We start from the raw sequence: 17,854 nt of genomic DNA, 5'->3' as shown, positions 1-17,854 counted from the left end.
GAGATAGGTTCTCCCTTGTCTGACACCATGACTACTTTTAAAGAACTCTGACTGGTTTCCATTAATCTTAACACAGGATTTTGCCTTTTTGTATATATCCTTGATTATATTCATGAATCTTCCCTTGGCTCCAAGATCTAAGCAATTTTTCCCACAAGTAAGTTCTATCTATCTTGTCGAATGCTTTCTGGTTATCTATAAACGCGCAGAAAACTCGTTTTTTTCTACTTAGTAAAATTTCAAGGATGCTTTGCATGGTGAATAGGTGGTCAAGGGTGGATAACCCTGCCGAAAGCCTGCTTGTTCCTGCCCTATGAGATCATTTTCCTCTAGGTAAGTTTTAAGCGTACATTAAGGACATTGTGAATAGCTTACCAAAACAGCTAAGGATTGTAATGCCACGGTAGTTATTTGGATCACTTTGTTTTCCTTTGTTTTTAAAAACTGGTGTTAATATACCTGTTGCCCATTCTGTGGGGGCATGACCTGTTGCTAATATGAGGTTAAAGAGGGCTGTGAATAGGGTCAGAGTCTTTGGTTGAGAAAATTTTAAGAATTCATTTATTATATTGTCATTTCCACAAGCTTTATTTCCTTTTTAGCTTTTTTAGGCAATTAGCAACCTCACTCTCTGTTACTTCACTGTTGAGATAGTTATTGCTAGTTTCAGTGGTATTCACAAGTAGGTCAGTTTCAGGTGTTGTAATTGCCAGGATTGTTTATCTCCATGAAGTGCTGTAAAAATTCATTACAGGTTGGGGTTTCCTTCTTTATTTTATCACTGTTATTCTTGTTCAGAATGTTCCAGAAAACCTTTGGGTCCTTACTTCTTAAGTGTCTGATTTTCCTAAACCATTTTTGCTGGTAGAGTTTAAACTGCTTTCTATTTCTCTCTTGTAATCATGTCCAGCTCTATTCATGCGTGATTGGGATTCTGGGCTGTTACATGTCTTCGCTTGGCGCCGTGCTTTAAAGAATTCGCGTCTTTTCCTGCGACAGCTGGGGTTAAACCATGGTTTGGTTTTAGGTTTTTGACTAGGGACTTGCTGTTTCTTTGGGTTGCTGGCATAAGGGAGTAGGCCACATCTACTAGCACTATCCAGCATAATATTACATACCTCTTGGGTTATTGCATCAATCGTGTGTAAGTCGGGTGGCCAATAAAATTTGTACAGGATCTGTATTCTCCATTATTTTGGCTTTGGATTGATCCCCTTTTTACATTCGCATCATACACTCTGCGCAGATGATAATGGTCTACATGAGGATTTCAACGATGACTATTATCTGCAGCAAATTAGCGGTTTGATTGTTTCTCTGATTCTCTGAACAGACCACAGAAAACTGATAAACGATGGTCGACACATTTGTCCTGATATATTGATTCATTATTAAAGGAAAACCTCCAATCTTCAACCGAAGATAATAATAATAATAATATCAGTACATGAAACGATAGAAAAAATTAAATATTTCTCTTTAATTATCCAGAAATTATACATTTATGCCACAGCTTAAATTAAGAGAACCTCATCTGTTGTTACTCTGTCAACGATCAAAAGTAACAAGTAACTGTAGGGCACTGCGCATGTGCAGGTCACAGCTGTGGCCGTTACACGTTATTGATTCCGTGACGTCATGGGTTCTTAGCGACGGGCGAGTACACAGGAGGATGGATGCCGCCTTTTATGTGTTGCTTATCTAACTCCGCTTTATGTGTGTGGGCTAAGTGCATCACGAGAGAGGCGAGCCAACGATGCAGTTGTCGTGTGCACGTGATGGTCGGTCCCCCACTGGGTCTGGAACATGAACCTAATTACATACACTTATTGGGATTTCCTGCATTCACAACTATTTTTCTGAAGGCGAGGGATTCGAACAATACGAATATTTTCACATTGAAAGGGATTGTGGGTAGATAAAAGAAAGGTTTTACTTTGGGTAGTTGCGGGTGGGTGGTGAAGGTGTGAGTGGGGGACGACACTTGGTTGCCTGGGAACACATTGATGACGAAGAAGAAAGTAGGGAGGATATTGTATACATGCGCGGCGTGCTAATAACTAGTGAGTCATGCAGTCTTAGCTTTGATACACAGAAACATGCACCAGCTGTACGCGCGCACACACTCATACACACTCATCGTCCTCATCTACTCTCACAGACCCTCCCGACTGGTGAATTACCGGGGGGAGCCATCTGACTGCTCGGTCTCTTAGCATTCACATCAAGCGTGAGAGAAAGACAAAGAGAAAGAACTGCAATTCTGTAATAACTGGACTGGATGGATGCTTGCCCACACACTCTCCATCCCACAGTCTGCTAGCATGCCTCTGGCGATTTAATTACAGCGTGGAACCGGTGGCCAGCAGTCGCCACTGCTACTCCAGTCTGGCGGCTGGTCGTCGTCGGCAATACAGAGTTCGGGGTTATTCCGCATATTTGCATATCTGTCACCTGGCTTGATCACAGGCTTGCATGCCTAAGACAAATCAGGCAAAGGATAAGGGAAAATAAAATGGAAAATAACAAAGGGACAAGAAAAAAAAAAAAAAACAGAGAAAGAAAAGAGCGAGAAAGAATAGGAAGCAATATAAAGTCATCATTGAATTTAAGAAAATACTATATTTAGCTGCAAAAATCAAAAGAAATTAAGACAAATATTTAAACAACTGTTGTTTTAACAAACTGATTTCGCTTGCAGGCACACACACACCCACAGATTCAGCAGAACCCTTTCCCCAACCATATTAAAGGGAGGGTGGTAGAAAGGACCGTAGGTGCAGTGATCTGTGAGTGGCTCATCGGGTCAATGTCAAGGCGTAGGGATGAAGAAAACCTTCCGTCGCTTCTTATCTCCTCCCCATCAATCGCGATTCTCCTGAGCTGTCAGAGCGTTGCTAGTCACAAAGGGTGGAGCGACCTCTGAACCGTCGACCTTCTCCGAACTCGACCGGTCTGACCACCAGACTTGTGCCTCCCCAAAGAAAGTAAGGTGCGTTTGGCAGCAGGGTCGGAGGTCAAGATAAAGGATGTAATTATACTTCGCACAAAGTGGACCAGTAGGCTATAAGTACTTGTCAGCACCGATGGCAAAATACAATCAAAGGAAATATTTTTGGCGGTGGTGGGTTTTTCTTTTGGAGAGGAGGAAGAGCAAACGAAAGCAATATAGAAGGTGCACTCCATTCCGATCATGTCTTCGCTCGGGAAACCTTTCTGTCGTGTATATAAAAGCCTCTGGCGACGAAGAGTATATTTTTCTGCCCTCTGTAAGCAAGTAAGACAAAGAGCGATAACATTTTCATAAGAGTCTGTGCGTGTTTGCGTGCTTGAGAGTGTGCATGTGTGTGGGAGAGAGAGACAGAGTAAGAGAGAGCAACAGAAAATATTAGAAAAGGTTCTTGACTACGGTGGAGGATTAAATTACATCATTTAAAGGCCATGTTTGTGGAAAGTGGGAGTGCAGCACACTAAAAAGACAGTAGATTCATAGGCTTAATGAAGACAGGTCCCAGAAAACCAGAAGAGCTTCCCCAACATCCAACAATTATAAGGACATCGACTTTTTTCTCTGCTCGAAATTGAGGGGAAGCAACCTCTGGAAATGAAGAACGCCGCTGCTTCACGGGTCTCCAGTTTCTTGCCTGCAATTTAGTTTTTCTTTTTGGCTTTTGAAACACTCATTCGCTCGCTCATCATCCGCATCCTAAAGCCTTTTCATTCAAACATGCGCGCAGATTCGAACCTGATTGAATGAGAGTCCTCGACAGCACTGGGGTAGATGGACACCCCACTACCACCCCAACACTGATTGCGTCTGCTTCCTGTCTCTCCATCAGCTTACCATCTTCGGTAGTTTGAATTTGTGTCCGGTCCTTGTATCAGGACAAGCTTCAACTATGTTTCTCGCCATTTGCTGCTCTGATGATCGAGGCTGGAAGCTGAGTTCAAGTACAGAGTACTGGAAGTTGGAGAAGGATGTATTAAAATGCTTAAGAAGGAGTGTAGAAAGTAGGGGGACTACCTAGATGAATATTTTATTGTTTGTTATCTTATTATCCTCATCTATCCTAGGAAGGAAATAAATTCAGATGATAGCAGAATAGTAATGACAATAATAATTTAACCCTGATCACTGTTTTACTGTTAAGATTACTTGGTTTCAGGTTGTCTCTTAGGTCTATCATCAGAATGACACGTCATCTATTCCTCTATTCATCTATGTATCGCTATGGCTATATAGAGAAGAGCATTTCACTAGCATCAGTGTTGAAGATCATCGATATCGTCAGTGAAGATGTATGGGGAAAGGATTTGGGGGAAAAGTGTAGAGTATTGTAAAATGTACAGAGAAAGTTTGGTAACTATTAGGAGACCAGTTATATATGAATAAGTTGTTTCCTAGCAACGTCTCCGGGTTGCCAGACATGCACGTCAGTCCTGCAATGCACTGTGTGGGACTTGTGAGCTTACTTAACCGCTCTTACGTCAGCGAGACATGGGGAGGGCCAGGGGGACATGCCCCTCCACCACACACACACACTTACACACACACACACACGTGTAAACACACATCCTCTCTCTCTCTCTCACACACACACACAACCTCCAGGGATCGATGCAGGCTGACGTCCTCCACAGAAAGTTGCCTCCCATGTTGCCCCTGTGGGTTACCTCTCTCGTGGTTCCGTCAGGCAGAAAACACGTGAAATTATGGGTAGCCCGTGTGCTTGTCCAAAAGTCCCGGCTCACATCCCATTTGGGGAAGGGGAGGCGGGTGAGTGTGAGACGAGAGGAAAAACAGAGTGAGAACACAAGAAAAATTAAGGTTTGAATAAATAATCACACACAGAAATTATTTTTTTAATTAAAAATCTGACTATATTAAGCTCTTTGATTTTAAGTGCTTTGAGGACCTTAATTAATTAAAATATTTTTGATCCGAAGATTGTATCGACCAGAGAAGAAGGAACAATAACCCTTGTTATTTCGTTAAATACAGCGGGAGAAACTTCAATTATTTTCTTGTTTATTATTTATTTAAATGATGGGCTGACTAAATGATGATTAAAGGGATGCAATTAGATGGATTAGATAGATGGAACTGTAAATGTTTGTACAAAGAGATGAATCTAATAACCCTACCCTCCCTCCCGTAGAAAAAAACGTGCATGAAAATAGGTGTTAGTTTTTTATTCAATTTATTTTTTCCACTAATTTTCTTTCCTTCTGTCTCACTTTCTGTTCTTCCTCAATATCATCGCACTTCTCCTTAACTGTCTCACTGCTACTCGATATCCCGTTGCTCTCTATTCAGTCTCCACACAAGATGTGTACCCCGGCCACCGTCTGGTCAACACCACCTAAAAATGTCATTCAACTCCATCGTGTGCCAGTAAAAAAAATAAAACAAACAAAAAAGCCTGCTGGTGTGAACACATGAACTAAGAATGGTGTCATCCTGGTGGAGAAGTTCACACTGTCCACCTCAGAAGCACGAGCTCGCCTTTAAGAGAGTTCATGTAGTGAAAATCATTGTCATGTACGAAAAGTGCTTCTAAAGATCGCTACTTTCATTTGTTCACTACTCGAGAAGTGCTGCCTCCGTCCCCAGCAGGACGTGTTCAAAGTATCGACATCATGGATTTGAACAGCTGTCGCCTCCAACGCAGTAATCTTGTGGAGGAGAGGACGAGGGGAGTAGGATGGACGTGTGTGGGCGTGCGTGTCATGGGACCAGCTGATGACGTGGCCTGGCTGTTATTTACCTCGAGTTTACTAATTATCTTTTATGGAGTTCTGCATCATAAATAATAATGACAGTCTTGGTGACACGTGCTGCGGTTCAAAGCCCAGCACCCGATACATAATTAATATTGCTGGACGTATGTCATAGCAACACGTGAGACAGAAAGCAAGTTTCATTATACATCTTCGGACGTCACACAATCATTGTGGGTTCTTTATAGCATTTACCACTTAAATTTACTCTGTACATAGTTACGTTACACGCACGCACTCGTACCAGTGAGTACAACTCACCATACAACCTGCGCAGCTACGGGTGAGCTAACACCAGGTATTACGGGTAGCAACGGTCCTGACAATGATATCAAAGGAACGAGTTGCCGACATGGACGTGACAGAGGTTTGGAGGTCTATGCCGCCCTATAGTAATATCGCGAGATTAACGGAAAGCCGCGAGGTTTCTCGCGCGCCTGGGTGTCTGACGTGATTACCCTGACGCGGACACCAGCTGTTGCTGCCGCCAGTTGCTGACAACACCACAGCCCGCGCGTGCGGCTCAAATCATGCGTCTGTCTGCGCGGCGGCGCGAAAATGTCGGGTGAACCGCACAATGTCAAGGGTGTAAAAAGAAGGAAAGAATAAAAACCCACACAGGCACTGCCACACGAAAAAAAAAAAAATAATAATAATATGAGGGAAGGGAGGCAACTTAGTCCATCCCCCTTCCTACTCTTCGATGCTCCCTATCGGCCTTCCCCGTCAAACTGATCTTTTCTTTCTGTCGTGCACCGCGGTTGCTTGGCGAGGAGAAACCCACAAATTTCAAGCCTGCACGTCTTCACATCGAAACCATGGACTTTTGGATGAAGACTGGCTAGTCCACTGAACCACTTTATGTCATGAACTGCTGCACAGACCCGTTCCACAGGACAGGCATCAACATGACCATCACATCACTACCCACCGTGATGCTGTTACCGGATATGTTTGATGTGAGTAAAGATCACCGAGCTGAATTCCTTGCATGAACACGCTGGGGTTCGGATCCTGTCGTACCGAGGGTTTAAAGTGTGGTTTGTGTCAACATCAGTCAGTAAACCCTCCCCTTTGCGACAGTGCCCAGACAGTTCTCATTACCCCCAGCGTGAGTTCAAACAGACAGCGACCATTGCTGTGTGTGCATGCCACTCCCGGAGAAGACCAGCTGATCCCAAGGTCCAACAGGAGTCTAAACTGTTCATCGCCATTGATTTCTCCACACAACCACCCCGATTATTGCATCCCGTGTATGGGGGGCGTGGAGGAGTGGGACTGCCCAGACTCCAGACGCTGCAGCTGCCTGTGATGTTGCGAGTCTTCCGTCTCCTGCCGCTGCAGCTGGCTTCTGTCTCCTGACGAAGGTCTTTGTGTCAACAGGTGATAGCCAGGGTCCAGGCGGCGAGATGAAAGATGACCACAAAGCGCGTGGGACGGCGGCTTCCTTTGAGGTCAGCTATGTGGGTTGTCACCCGCCGCTGACTACACCTGTCACATCTTGTATCCAGTCCAGGATAACACGCGCATAGAAAGTTGATAGATGTCTAATGATGTTGGTACACCGAGAAAAGCAGCGGGAGTGTGATAAAGTAAAAATTAATAATAATTAAGAGAAAGGTATGTAAAAATACATAATAGCATCAGAAGAACTTTGAGGAAGAACACAGCCAGGTGTTCAATTTTTAAAATGCAAATTTTATAAAGTGCCTCCTGCTACAGGTCAGTCAACTGTCAACCGCTGATCTTTCGATTAGTGTCGACCATGCTGTGTTTGCTGATGTATCAGTCATCACGATTGTTGCCGATGTGGTGGCCATCAGCTGACGACTGACGTTTGAGATGAAATAAACAGATGCAAGAGACAGGAGAGTGATGGGTGGCCACACCTCAGCCAGACAAGGGTTAACCAAGGGTGATATGCAAGTCTCGCCATTTATCACAGACCTGCTGACCTGTGAAACAAACGGAATTACCAAATGCCGGCTGCCAAACGTTGCTCGGAAACCGCCAGCAAAACCGCGCGTGTGTGTTGAGCATTTCGGGAAAAAAAAACACAACAACAACACATCAGGAACTTCATTGTCATCTATTGAGTATATTTTTTTTTTATCAAACGATTATAAAGTCAAATCATCTTTTGCTCCGCAAGTAGTGTTTATCCCAAGCTATTTCACATGAATGGAAGAATGACAACTAACCCATCAGTTTGAATAGAGTTTAAATATAATATAATATTAAAGGAAAATTTTGCATTGATGTCAACCATCGATCAAAATTTTATGTAGAAACTGGATAATGAGAAAAAACAACCGGAGGCTAGTCAACAAGAGCGTACATTAAATAAATAAAATAAAAATAAAATAAAAAAAAATCTTTGTGTGGAACGTAAGAAAAGAAGAAGTCCAATACATCAATCTTTCCCAGGCACTCCTAATGTCAGGGGAGCTCGAGGCTGGATGAAGACACCATGGCTGCCCCTCCGTCGAGCTCTGTGCGAGATACATAACGCCCGCGCAGAGAAGGGAAAATAATACAGCGCACCCCGGTCTGCCATCTTGAAAAGGAGAGTCTGCCCGGAAAGGACAGGCTGAGGATTGCTGACTCGCCAGTGCGCATGCGTCAGGCTCGGGACTTAGCTACGACGTTCCATACATCTTTAGTGCGAGTGCGTGCCTTTGCTCGATGGGATTATGGCCTAGCGGCCAGTGTTTTGGGAATTTCGCGCCGCAGTATATTTTTCTGGAAGCATCTGTGCCTTTCGGAACCAGCAGGTAGTCGTCTTCAGTGGGTGTCGTCATCATGGCCACAACCTGCGCAATGCGGTAAAAATAATAACAATTTATTTCAGTTAAACTTGTTTCTCGGGAATAAATTTAAAAAAATATTTCACGTGGTTGATTTTATCAAAAAATACCATCGACTTCTGTCTGCAAGACACAAGATTTTTTTTTCTGATGTTGATACTGTTGAATGACATGTATTAACCTGGACTTCTTGTTGTGGATGTTTTCTGCCGTGTGATGGACGAGTTATTGACATTCATGAAGCAGAAACTTCCAAAATTTTCAAATCATCGTTCCCCTAGATGCTGTGAGTGAACTGAGCAAGTCAAACTGTTTTATTCTGCATTTCGAGGATTGTAAACCCTGACAAGAAGTGACTGAGAAACTCAAGTAAACAAAGCCAGGGACTTCAAAACGGTTTGAGGCATTGGAAGTACCTCTCTCAAGCAGTGCTACATTCCAGCGCGGAAGGATAAACAGTGCCAATGACATCTGTGGGAGCTACGACAACAGTCCTTCTTTGTAGTCTTGCTCAATTCCACATGACATCATAGGCAACGGATTCCTTTCTGTGTGATGCGGAGAGAAACTTTCTACTGGCAAAGGGACATGAAGCCCTTCCGGCCTGGTGATGTAAATATACATTCGTCTTCAAAGATAATTCACAGGGACACTTGGATGAGAAGATAATTTCGTTTGAGAGATTTTATTGGAAAGTTTGAGTTGTTATTGTAAGATCACGTGGACGTGGCTCTCTGGAAGTGACCCACTGCCATATTTTGCGGTTACCTAGCTAAAGACAGTGTCAACAGGCTCTGGGGGTCGGCAATGTTGACCTTTCGTGACCTTGCGAAGCAGAGAGTCCGCAAAAGGGAGAGTATCGATCGTCAAGGACGGCCACACGGGAACCGCATTCAAGACACGGCGTCGAAATTTGTGATTTTCAGACTAAATCCTCTGTGACCTCTGCATTATTCTTCTTACTGCGACCTCCATCGACTTGGAACTCTCGGCCTTGTCTCTACAGAAAGGTTTTCTGGACAAGCGCAGTACTCTTCATCATTCACATGTATCTAGACAAACATCTAAACAATGGATTAAGATTGAAACGTTAAGCCTTAGACAATTGAAAGACAGGATTCTGCCGGCAACATCAAAAGATTTCGGAATGTTGGCCGGTGGTGGCGACACATGGAATGGCGGACTCACGGCCGAGAGAAAGGCGAGAGGATGGAGCCAAGAGGTGGTGTACCAATGTGACGTCATTGTTGTTGCTGGTCGGATTATGCATCCAGTGACGTCATCACCATGTCACTAAAGTCCAACACGAGCGGCACCTGGCGGGAATACCGGTACGAGAAAATACGACGAGGGGGTGTCGGGAGTGAATCAGGTACGACTTCTTCCGGTTCATAGCAGCATTTGGAGCATGTTTATTTTGTCTGTAGTCTGCCATGATTCCCTGTCTTCACAATAAACTCTTGCAGCTTTATATTTATTTAGCGTTAACCAAGCTTAGACAATCTTAGGAAGTGACAGGCACTCCGGTTTGTTTTTTTATTTACTCTGTAGATATCTCTCCTCTTCTCTCCCTCTCTTCGTTTTCCATTTGTTCTCTTTTCTAACTTTCATTTTTCACGAGCTTATTCGTTTTTTCTTCATTCAAACGTTTATTGCTTTGCCATTTTTTTAAAATTTGCATTTATGTTTGGATGTACCACCGTGCTTGCATGTGGGTGTTTGTATATGCATCTTTCTTTCTTTCTTTGATTTATTTATTTACGTGTGCTCATAGAAACTTAAACAATGTCAACATCTATTAGGTCTTGTCAATTAATACTTTAAAAATGTCTGTGCTGTCTTCGAAAATTTAAAATTGTGGGTCAGCGCCTGTTTTAAACATCTACCGAGGTTTTAGATAGTTTCATGTCGGAAGTAAAGAAGGATTGTCAAGATAAAACCCAGTCCAGGCATTGTAAATCTCGGGCTGCATGATGCTCCACTACACGGTAACCAGGAGATAAACCAACCTTAGAGATAGCCAAGTAACCACCACAAACACACTCATAGCCGCGACTCCAGAATTTTCGGTAAACAAACGCCTTTTCTGTGTCACTCTACATCACATGACATGTGATCAAACCTAAGCTACTACAAAGCATTTCTTCCTTTTAAGCCTCCTACTGGTCTGGATGGAACCCTGAACATTTCTTATTTCATACAGCAGTCTACTAATCGTTTTATAAATATTTTAATAATAATAATAATAATAATAATAATAATAATAATAATAATATGCATTATCTGGACCTGAATGCAGTTAATCACGTCTATTATCTGCAGAGAAATAACTAGCACACATCAGAACAAACATAATAGTTGTTCGATGGTATCAGAACAGCTAATAATAACAACAGCAATATATTATTTGTACAAAGAGGCCATTCATAACTTTTATAGAGAGATATTAAAAACCAGACAGCAGTGCGATGATAACCGAGCAGATAATAATATCAACACATAATACCTATTTTAGTCACTTTTTGTCTACAGATCATGAAGCAAACGTGCAGTCATTACTTTTCATTACAACGGAATGTTAAAAAAGAGTAAACAGTTTTTATCTACAAAAGTGTTGTGTATGACGGCGTTGGGTCGATGGTAGATATAAAACATACAAAGTGGCAACAAGAGGTTAAAAAAACTAACAAACAAGAAAACAATCGCACAAATAAATAAACCACAACAAAAAGCAAAACAATGACATAAAAACATCAAACCCCAAATCCCCGGGGGACTGGGCGTGGGTTGTGTATTGATTCCTTGCAAAATGTTGATTCCAGTGGTAGATGTGGATGCTTCTTTTTCCAGAGCTGATTATAACTGTGCACAATAATTTTTTTCTTATCCAGAAAAACGGACTATACTTTCTGTGCAAAAGGGATCTCTTATCTAAAACAACCTGCTATAATTATTATTATTATTGAACCCCAGTGAAAGTTGATTATAACTGTTGGCAATATCTCCCTGGTTATCCATAACAGCGAATTATGTCTGTACACAAGTTATTAGAAGACAAGATATATCAAGCTTTCTATTTTTTGCCAAGTGTTGTGGAGGCAAGCCGAATTGGGGAGACATAGCAACAGGTTGCAAATGAGTTCCCCTCTAAGGAACTCTCATTCGTTCTCGAGAGGTCTTCCAGACACAGATGGCACTAGAAGAGAATCAATAGTCGGGTCATTTGACTTCATGAATAAGTTTTCTGGCTAAGGGACGTCAAGCTAGGTAGTTGTATAATATAGAAACTAAATGTAAATGCGAGATGAGGAAAAACAAATCAGCCTGGAACATTCTCAGAAGAGGAAGTCTTTGTGTCAATAGAAGCCCATACTTGTATTTCTCATCACTCCTGTCCTCGAGCAGAACTTCAGATCAATGCGCAACCGCCGTTTCTTTGAATTTTTATCAAGAAACTATTTTTTCCAAGGTTTGAGCCATCAGGATGTAGTGTTGGTGTATGAGGAGGACAAATCACTTGTGGACGTGTAGCACCGGGAGCCTGACACCTGTGGCCCACCTGTTGCCTGATACCTGACGCTTTTTTAAATAAACATCATTCTGAGCTGAACTCATATTACACGGTATTGACTGGATGCTGTGGTAACAGTAGTACATGCTATGATTGTACACTGAGAGACTGTATCAATACATTCATTTCATTGTATTATTGTCTTGGTTGTAATTTTCTGTTTGTTTGGTTTTTTGTTGTTTTTTATTTTTGTTTTTGTTTTTTTTTGTTTTTTTTTTTGAGACGCACAGGAAAACAACACACGAGCGTTAGTTAGATTATATTGTAGATACAGATGTCCTACATTGCTCTCATCGTCTACTGTACTTGTTTGACGAAAACTTTGCGATGCACCTTGGTTAAGAATTCGTTTGTCACTTTGAAAATTCAAATCCTCTGCCCTCACCTCTGGCTTGGTTTCCGCTCTTCGTTTGTTTTTCGCGATGTTGCTGTTGAAGGTTGACCTGTTTATCGATGTAATGTTGAAGGACTCAGAGAATGACTCATATTTCGGTTTGAGGAGAAGCAGTGTTTATCATATTGACAGGCCGTGGCTAAAGTACTGGTAAACATGGAGATATTACTTCACGAGCGAACCACTAGTCGGGATGTTGACAGTATCTGCAGTTCGCAAATTGCCCTCATCCTGTTTACTTTTGTTTTGTGAGTGTTTTGTGTGTGTGTGGCTGCTTGCTTATCATACCATAGCCTATCATCATCTCATACTACTTCGCGATATAGAAATATGAGACTAAAATCTTTAAGTGATGAATCTGAGAATACTTTCAAGAATCAAGTGAGGAGGGTATGAAGATTTAGGGTATGTCTAAACTCTAAACGATAAAGATTTGAGATACAGCTGCATGTGAGAAGCTGAGAAACAAAACTTTGCAATCCATGACGTTCAGTTGTATATATAATATCAACTACCACAAGCAGCTACCACTCCACTCACATCTCATATAATGGTGGTCGTAGAATTCTTAGAGAGAGATAAAAAAGATGGAACTCGATGCTACTATCCAGCTGTTAGACAGTCGGAATAAAGAAACCTACTGGCTCTATTTTACGTTTTACTGGATAGGTTGGTCTGTCCCAGGGACTCGAGTCGTCTGACAGCCATACAATGTCTTTTTTCGTATGATCAACATTTATACCTCCCTCTCTCTCTCTCTCTCAGCCAGCCAGCATTCGTCGCTGTTCTCGACCGTCTATCGAGCTTCACGCGGATATCAGACAAGGGGGCGCACTCATTTCCTTAGAGTATCCCCCGTACACAACGTCAAAAACACACTGACGTCATGGCAGTGACATGGAGCTGACGTCATTTTATTGACATGGAGCTGACGTCATAGTACTGACATCGAGCTGACGTCATATTACTGACATGGAGCTGACGTCATAGTACTGACCTGGAGCTGATGTCATAGTACTCTGACGTCATAGTACTGACGTGGCTGACGTCATAGTACTGACGTGAAGCTGACGTCATAACACCACTCGTCATTTTCAAACGTCATTTCCTACCTTCTCATTGTGTGTCAGCACTGCCGCTCGGTTTGAGGGCGCTTGTCAGACGACGAAATATCCCGGATGTTAATACAGACAGACTCAATTATTTAAAGCCCGCTGGCATTTTCTGCTGTTCTCTTCTTATTTATTGTGTAAACTTAATAAATAACACAAAAAATGGACAATACCGGCTGTTGCTGATGCCAGCTTCCCATATTCAAACTGTAATTACTACTACCTTTTGACAACTTAAATGGGGAAATGTAATTAATTGCGGTATGAAGGGCTGGAGCAAATTTAAAGAGCTGATGGTGGCCTTCCGTGCGAGTTATGCCGTCACTGATGGAGGATCGTGCTAAAGTTCTATTTTTCATCCACCATATAATCAATTTCTCGAGATGTCAGCCCTTACTTTACTCCCCGCCCAACGTTTTTCATCACAAGGATTCATTCACGTTTTTCATGTCTGACATCAAAGATCCGTCATTAATAAGTAACACGTTCAGCTCAATATCAAATTAGTGCTACACACCATTCTATTATCACGTCTTTCAGTGTTAGGAGCTGAAAATGCTCAATAATCAACAACTTAAGCATGAGAAGAAAACTCAGTTGCAAATGCGAAAATTGGTAAATCACCCTGTTGCTAGGAAACCTTACTATTCATCCTGCTTTTTGTTTTAGTAAAGACTAATGGGCAGCTTCGAGTTCGGATTTCTTTGGATTTTTTTTTTCTTATAAAAAACAGATTTTTGCAATGTCACAAAAAATTCTACGAAGGATGGTGACGTCACTACCCTTTTATCTTATTTTAGATTAATTACAATCAGGGAAGAGTAACACTCTGTCTTCAAACAGGCCATTGACAGTAAAGATCTATCACCAGCTGAAGATGGATGTGGGAAGTAAAAGCAGAGGAACAAATGAACAGGAAAGTTGGGTTCAGTGAATCGGTAACGCATGAATGTAAGTAGCTCGCACCACGTGACACTAATTAAAACACGTTCCGCACAATCAAAAGTCACCGTTTCAACAGCCAACCTCCTAACCTTATTTTAATATATTTTATTTTTAATTAATTTTAAGTAGGCACGCAGTAAAATAATCAACGCTGACCTTAGATTCAGTGTTCGTCCACCTGTCCGCACTATGCTTAATAATAAAACGGAAGGAAATAGCCGGGTTCTCTCCCCTGAAACATCGTTTGAATGTCGTGCATCTGAGGACGAACAGAGCAACAGGAAAATAATGGAAGATAAGAAAACCAAAGAAACAGTGAAATTTATTGGCATATATTCTATAAAAATCAACATCTCATTTTTCAGGAACAAACTATGTATTCTACTAAACATCACAGGATGCAAGGATGCTCATAAGAATATTGCTCAACAGGGGATCCAATGCTTTAGGATTCTAATCTTACTCTGGAACGGGAAGGAGAAATTGATTGGAATGGTAACTTCGTCAGTCAATGTCAGTACTGACACCTCCGTCTCCTCCCTCCGACCATCACACACCCTTCCCCTGCTAAAGATCGCCGCATCACTTGTTGAATCAAGAAGCAAATGTTGGCTTAACGCCATGTCAGCAGCGAGGTCATGTCACGGCGAGAAGAAACAACGACAAAGCCGATGTCTAGTTAGAGATAAACACCAGCTGCATTCCCCTTCACGGTCATCACAAGATGGCGCTGGCCTTGACCTTTGGGGAAATGGGGAGGAATCGTGTTTCTTGGAAAAAGGAGCAAACAGGAAGAAGCTGCACAAGAACTTCTAGGTGAAGCCCTTCACAGGCAAAATTGTTTCATGTGACCTCCAACAGTTTTGGTGTTGATATTTGCAAAACATCTTTTTTTTCCCCTTTTTGTCAATCCACGCGAGAGTTGCGTGACACTTGGACCATGAGTCCTATGGAAATGGTAGAAGATGCGGCGGAGGACACACAGCAGTTTGTGTTGTGAAGACTTTTTATGTCTGAATGCCCTTAAATGTTAAAGCCCCTCTTTTTTTCATTCAAAGGTCTTTTCGTTTGTAGCCATCCTTAGAACTTTTTTTTATTTTCAAACCCTTTTCTCCGTTTTCTATGCTTCTAAATAACACTCCAGTCTGTGTAGATATTTATCTTTATCCAAACAACACATTAAAATTAATCCAGTTTCCATTATTTCTATGGGTTTCATGCTAAGCATGTTCTGTTTTCTCTCACCATGGAAGACTATGGCAACTCGGTTTCCATCTCCTGCTAGGACTGTTGAACATGCTAGTGTCATTGAGCTTTGAGGAAAAATTCTTCTTTTAAATTTTCTTTTCAGCGGCAGTGGGTTTAGCGAGCACATTGAAAGTTCATACAAATCTCTTAAAATGCATGGACATTTCACGAGACTGTTTTCAGCGAATTTCATGAAGAGGTAGAGGTTATACAGCTGTCAGAGAGAATTTTCACGAAAAATATTTCTTTGATTTATCTATTTTTTAAAAAATATATTTACTTTGTACTTGAATTTCTTATTTGAAATATAAATATTTTCTTGTAAGAAGTGACTTCTACGACAGCACTGATAAAATTTCAATTTAATAACTGCCACATTAAACAATTCTAAAGGTCGCAAAACTCACAGACTGTGTGTCGGAATCTCTAACATGCAACTGAACCTGGCTAGGTATTTAAAAAAAATTGCTTGAAAGAGGAAATGCGAACAGCTTGAAGAAAAAAATTTAGTTTAAATGGAAATGAGAGAGTGAGTAAAAATGTGTCAGCTTGTGGCATAGGTTGCTTTTGTTATGTAAAGGTAAAGTCAAGTTGGGTTTATATAATAGATGTCGATATCGATGTTCCGAACAGCTTTCTCTACAAAATCTGGGCTTCAGTCGGCGTCTACAACTCAGTTTTCCACTGTCCAAGTTCACTTTCACTCTTCTGATCATGTGTCATGTCATGGATCTGGGGATCGTGTCCTGCAGGTTCGAACCCCAGTGAAGTAAGGAATGGAAGGGGAGAAGACTGTTGTGACAAAGAATGCATTTCTTATCAAATTTACCTCCTTCATCTCAAATTATGTTTATTTTCAGTTTATTTTCCTTTTGTGAATAATACCAAAGATGGCTGTCTCCACGAACTAAATTGCAGCGTTTCTAAACAGATCGTTTGTTTGAAACTCAAACTTTAATTAATTTCAAACCGTCAATATCTATAATTTAAGCCAAAATTGCCATTGAGCATGAATTTTCAATTTAATGAATCTTGAGTAGAAACCTCATCATGCCTTCTCTACGCCCCCAAAGTGAAGTATTCCAACTCACTGATTGATCTTAGCAAGATATTTTTTTAAACATCTAACTGTCGAATCCACGACATGTTCCTTCTTCATTTAAGGAGTTCGGTTTCTTGAATCGTTTTCACAGTTTTAATGTCTGAATCCCTACTGCTGTCGTAGAAATAAATCTTTTGAAAACAGGAATCGAATTTGTCACTGTGTATTCAGGCAGCGGACATTGCAACTTTTTCTTCGTTCTTCGTTATTTTGTGTTTCAGGTGACAATTTTTTTTTATATTTTTAATCTTCATCATTCCTCCTTCTTCAATATCCATTTTCATTCGTTCTTTTTGCAATGTTGTTCATTTATTTATTTTCGATCTTCATTATTTTCTTTAATAGAACTAAATCCAGGACAACTCGTCGTCTTAAAGTATCCTGTCTGTTTGCATCATGGGACTGTCCTTTAACTGGAGGAGCTTCCCCTCGACCCCAAACCCAATCACCAACACGGTTAGGATAAGGAACTGGATAAACATTCCCCCCAAATGGAGGATGCATCTACATTACAAATGAAACAGGCGCCGAGGTCGTGTCTAGTCGTCTGCGACCAAAATTCCCTCCCCTGTAGATAGAGTCTGCGCTTTCATGTAGATGGCGCTTGCTGCGTCTTTGCTGGCGGCAAGACTAGTTGTTGGATATCGGCTTCACTTTATTTGGAGGATCAAAGTAAAGCCCGCAAAAATATCTCAAGAAATGTGTGTTGCTTTGCAAATACCAACTTTCTATGGTTTTTTTTTAACTCGAAACTGTTTTTTCAGAAGTTAGTTCAGTTCTCCGATGTATGCATCAGACTCTGAACAGTCCTACTAACTTTTGACAGAAAACTTATTGGATTTACTGCCAGACTTCCTTTTCATACTATATCTCAATATTTGGCAGACATGGCAC

At 41.4% G+C, this 17,854-nt stretch overlaps 1 protein-coding gene across 1 annotated transcript in view; it reads left to right on the top strand.

Moving 5' to 3' along the window:
• Positions 1–6,523: 6,523 nt before the first annotated feature.
• Positions 6,524–17,854, top strand: part of LOC112559947 (short transient receptor potential channel 3-like) — a 49,936-nt gene continuing 38,605 nt past the window's right edge. The window contains 1 exon segment of the mRNA XM_025231459.1: positions 6,524–9,960. Coding sequence (XP_025087244.1) covers positions 9,876–9,960 — 85 coding nt within the window. The 5' untranslated portion in view covers positions 6,524–9,875.

The sequence above is a fragment of the Pomacea canaliculata genome, linkage group LG3 (assembly GCF_003073045.1).
Source record: "Pomacea canaliculata isolate SZHN2017 linkage group LG3, ASM307304v1, whole genome shotgun sequence".
NCBI lineage: Eukaryota > Metazoa > Mollusca > Gastropoda > Architaenioglossa > Ampullariidae > Pomacea > Pomacea canaliculata.
Note: the sequence above shows the minus strand (reverse complement) of the source record. Positions and strands in the feature narration are given on the sequence as shown.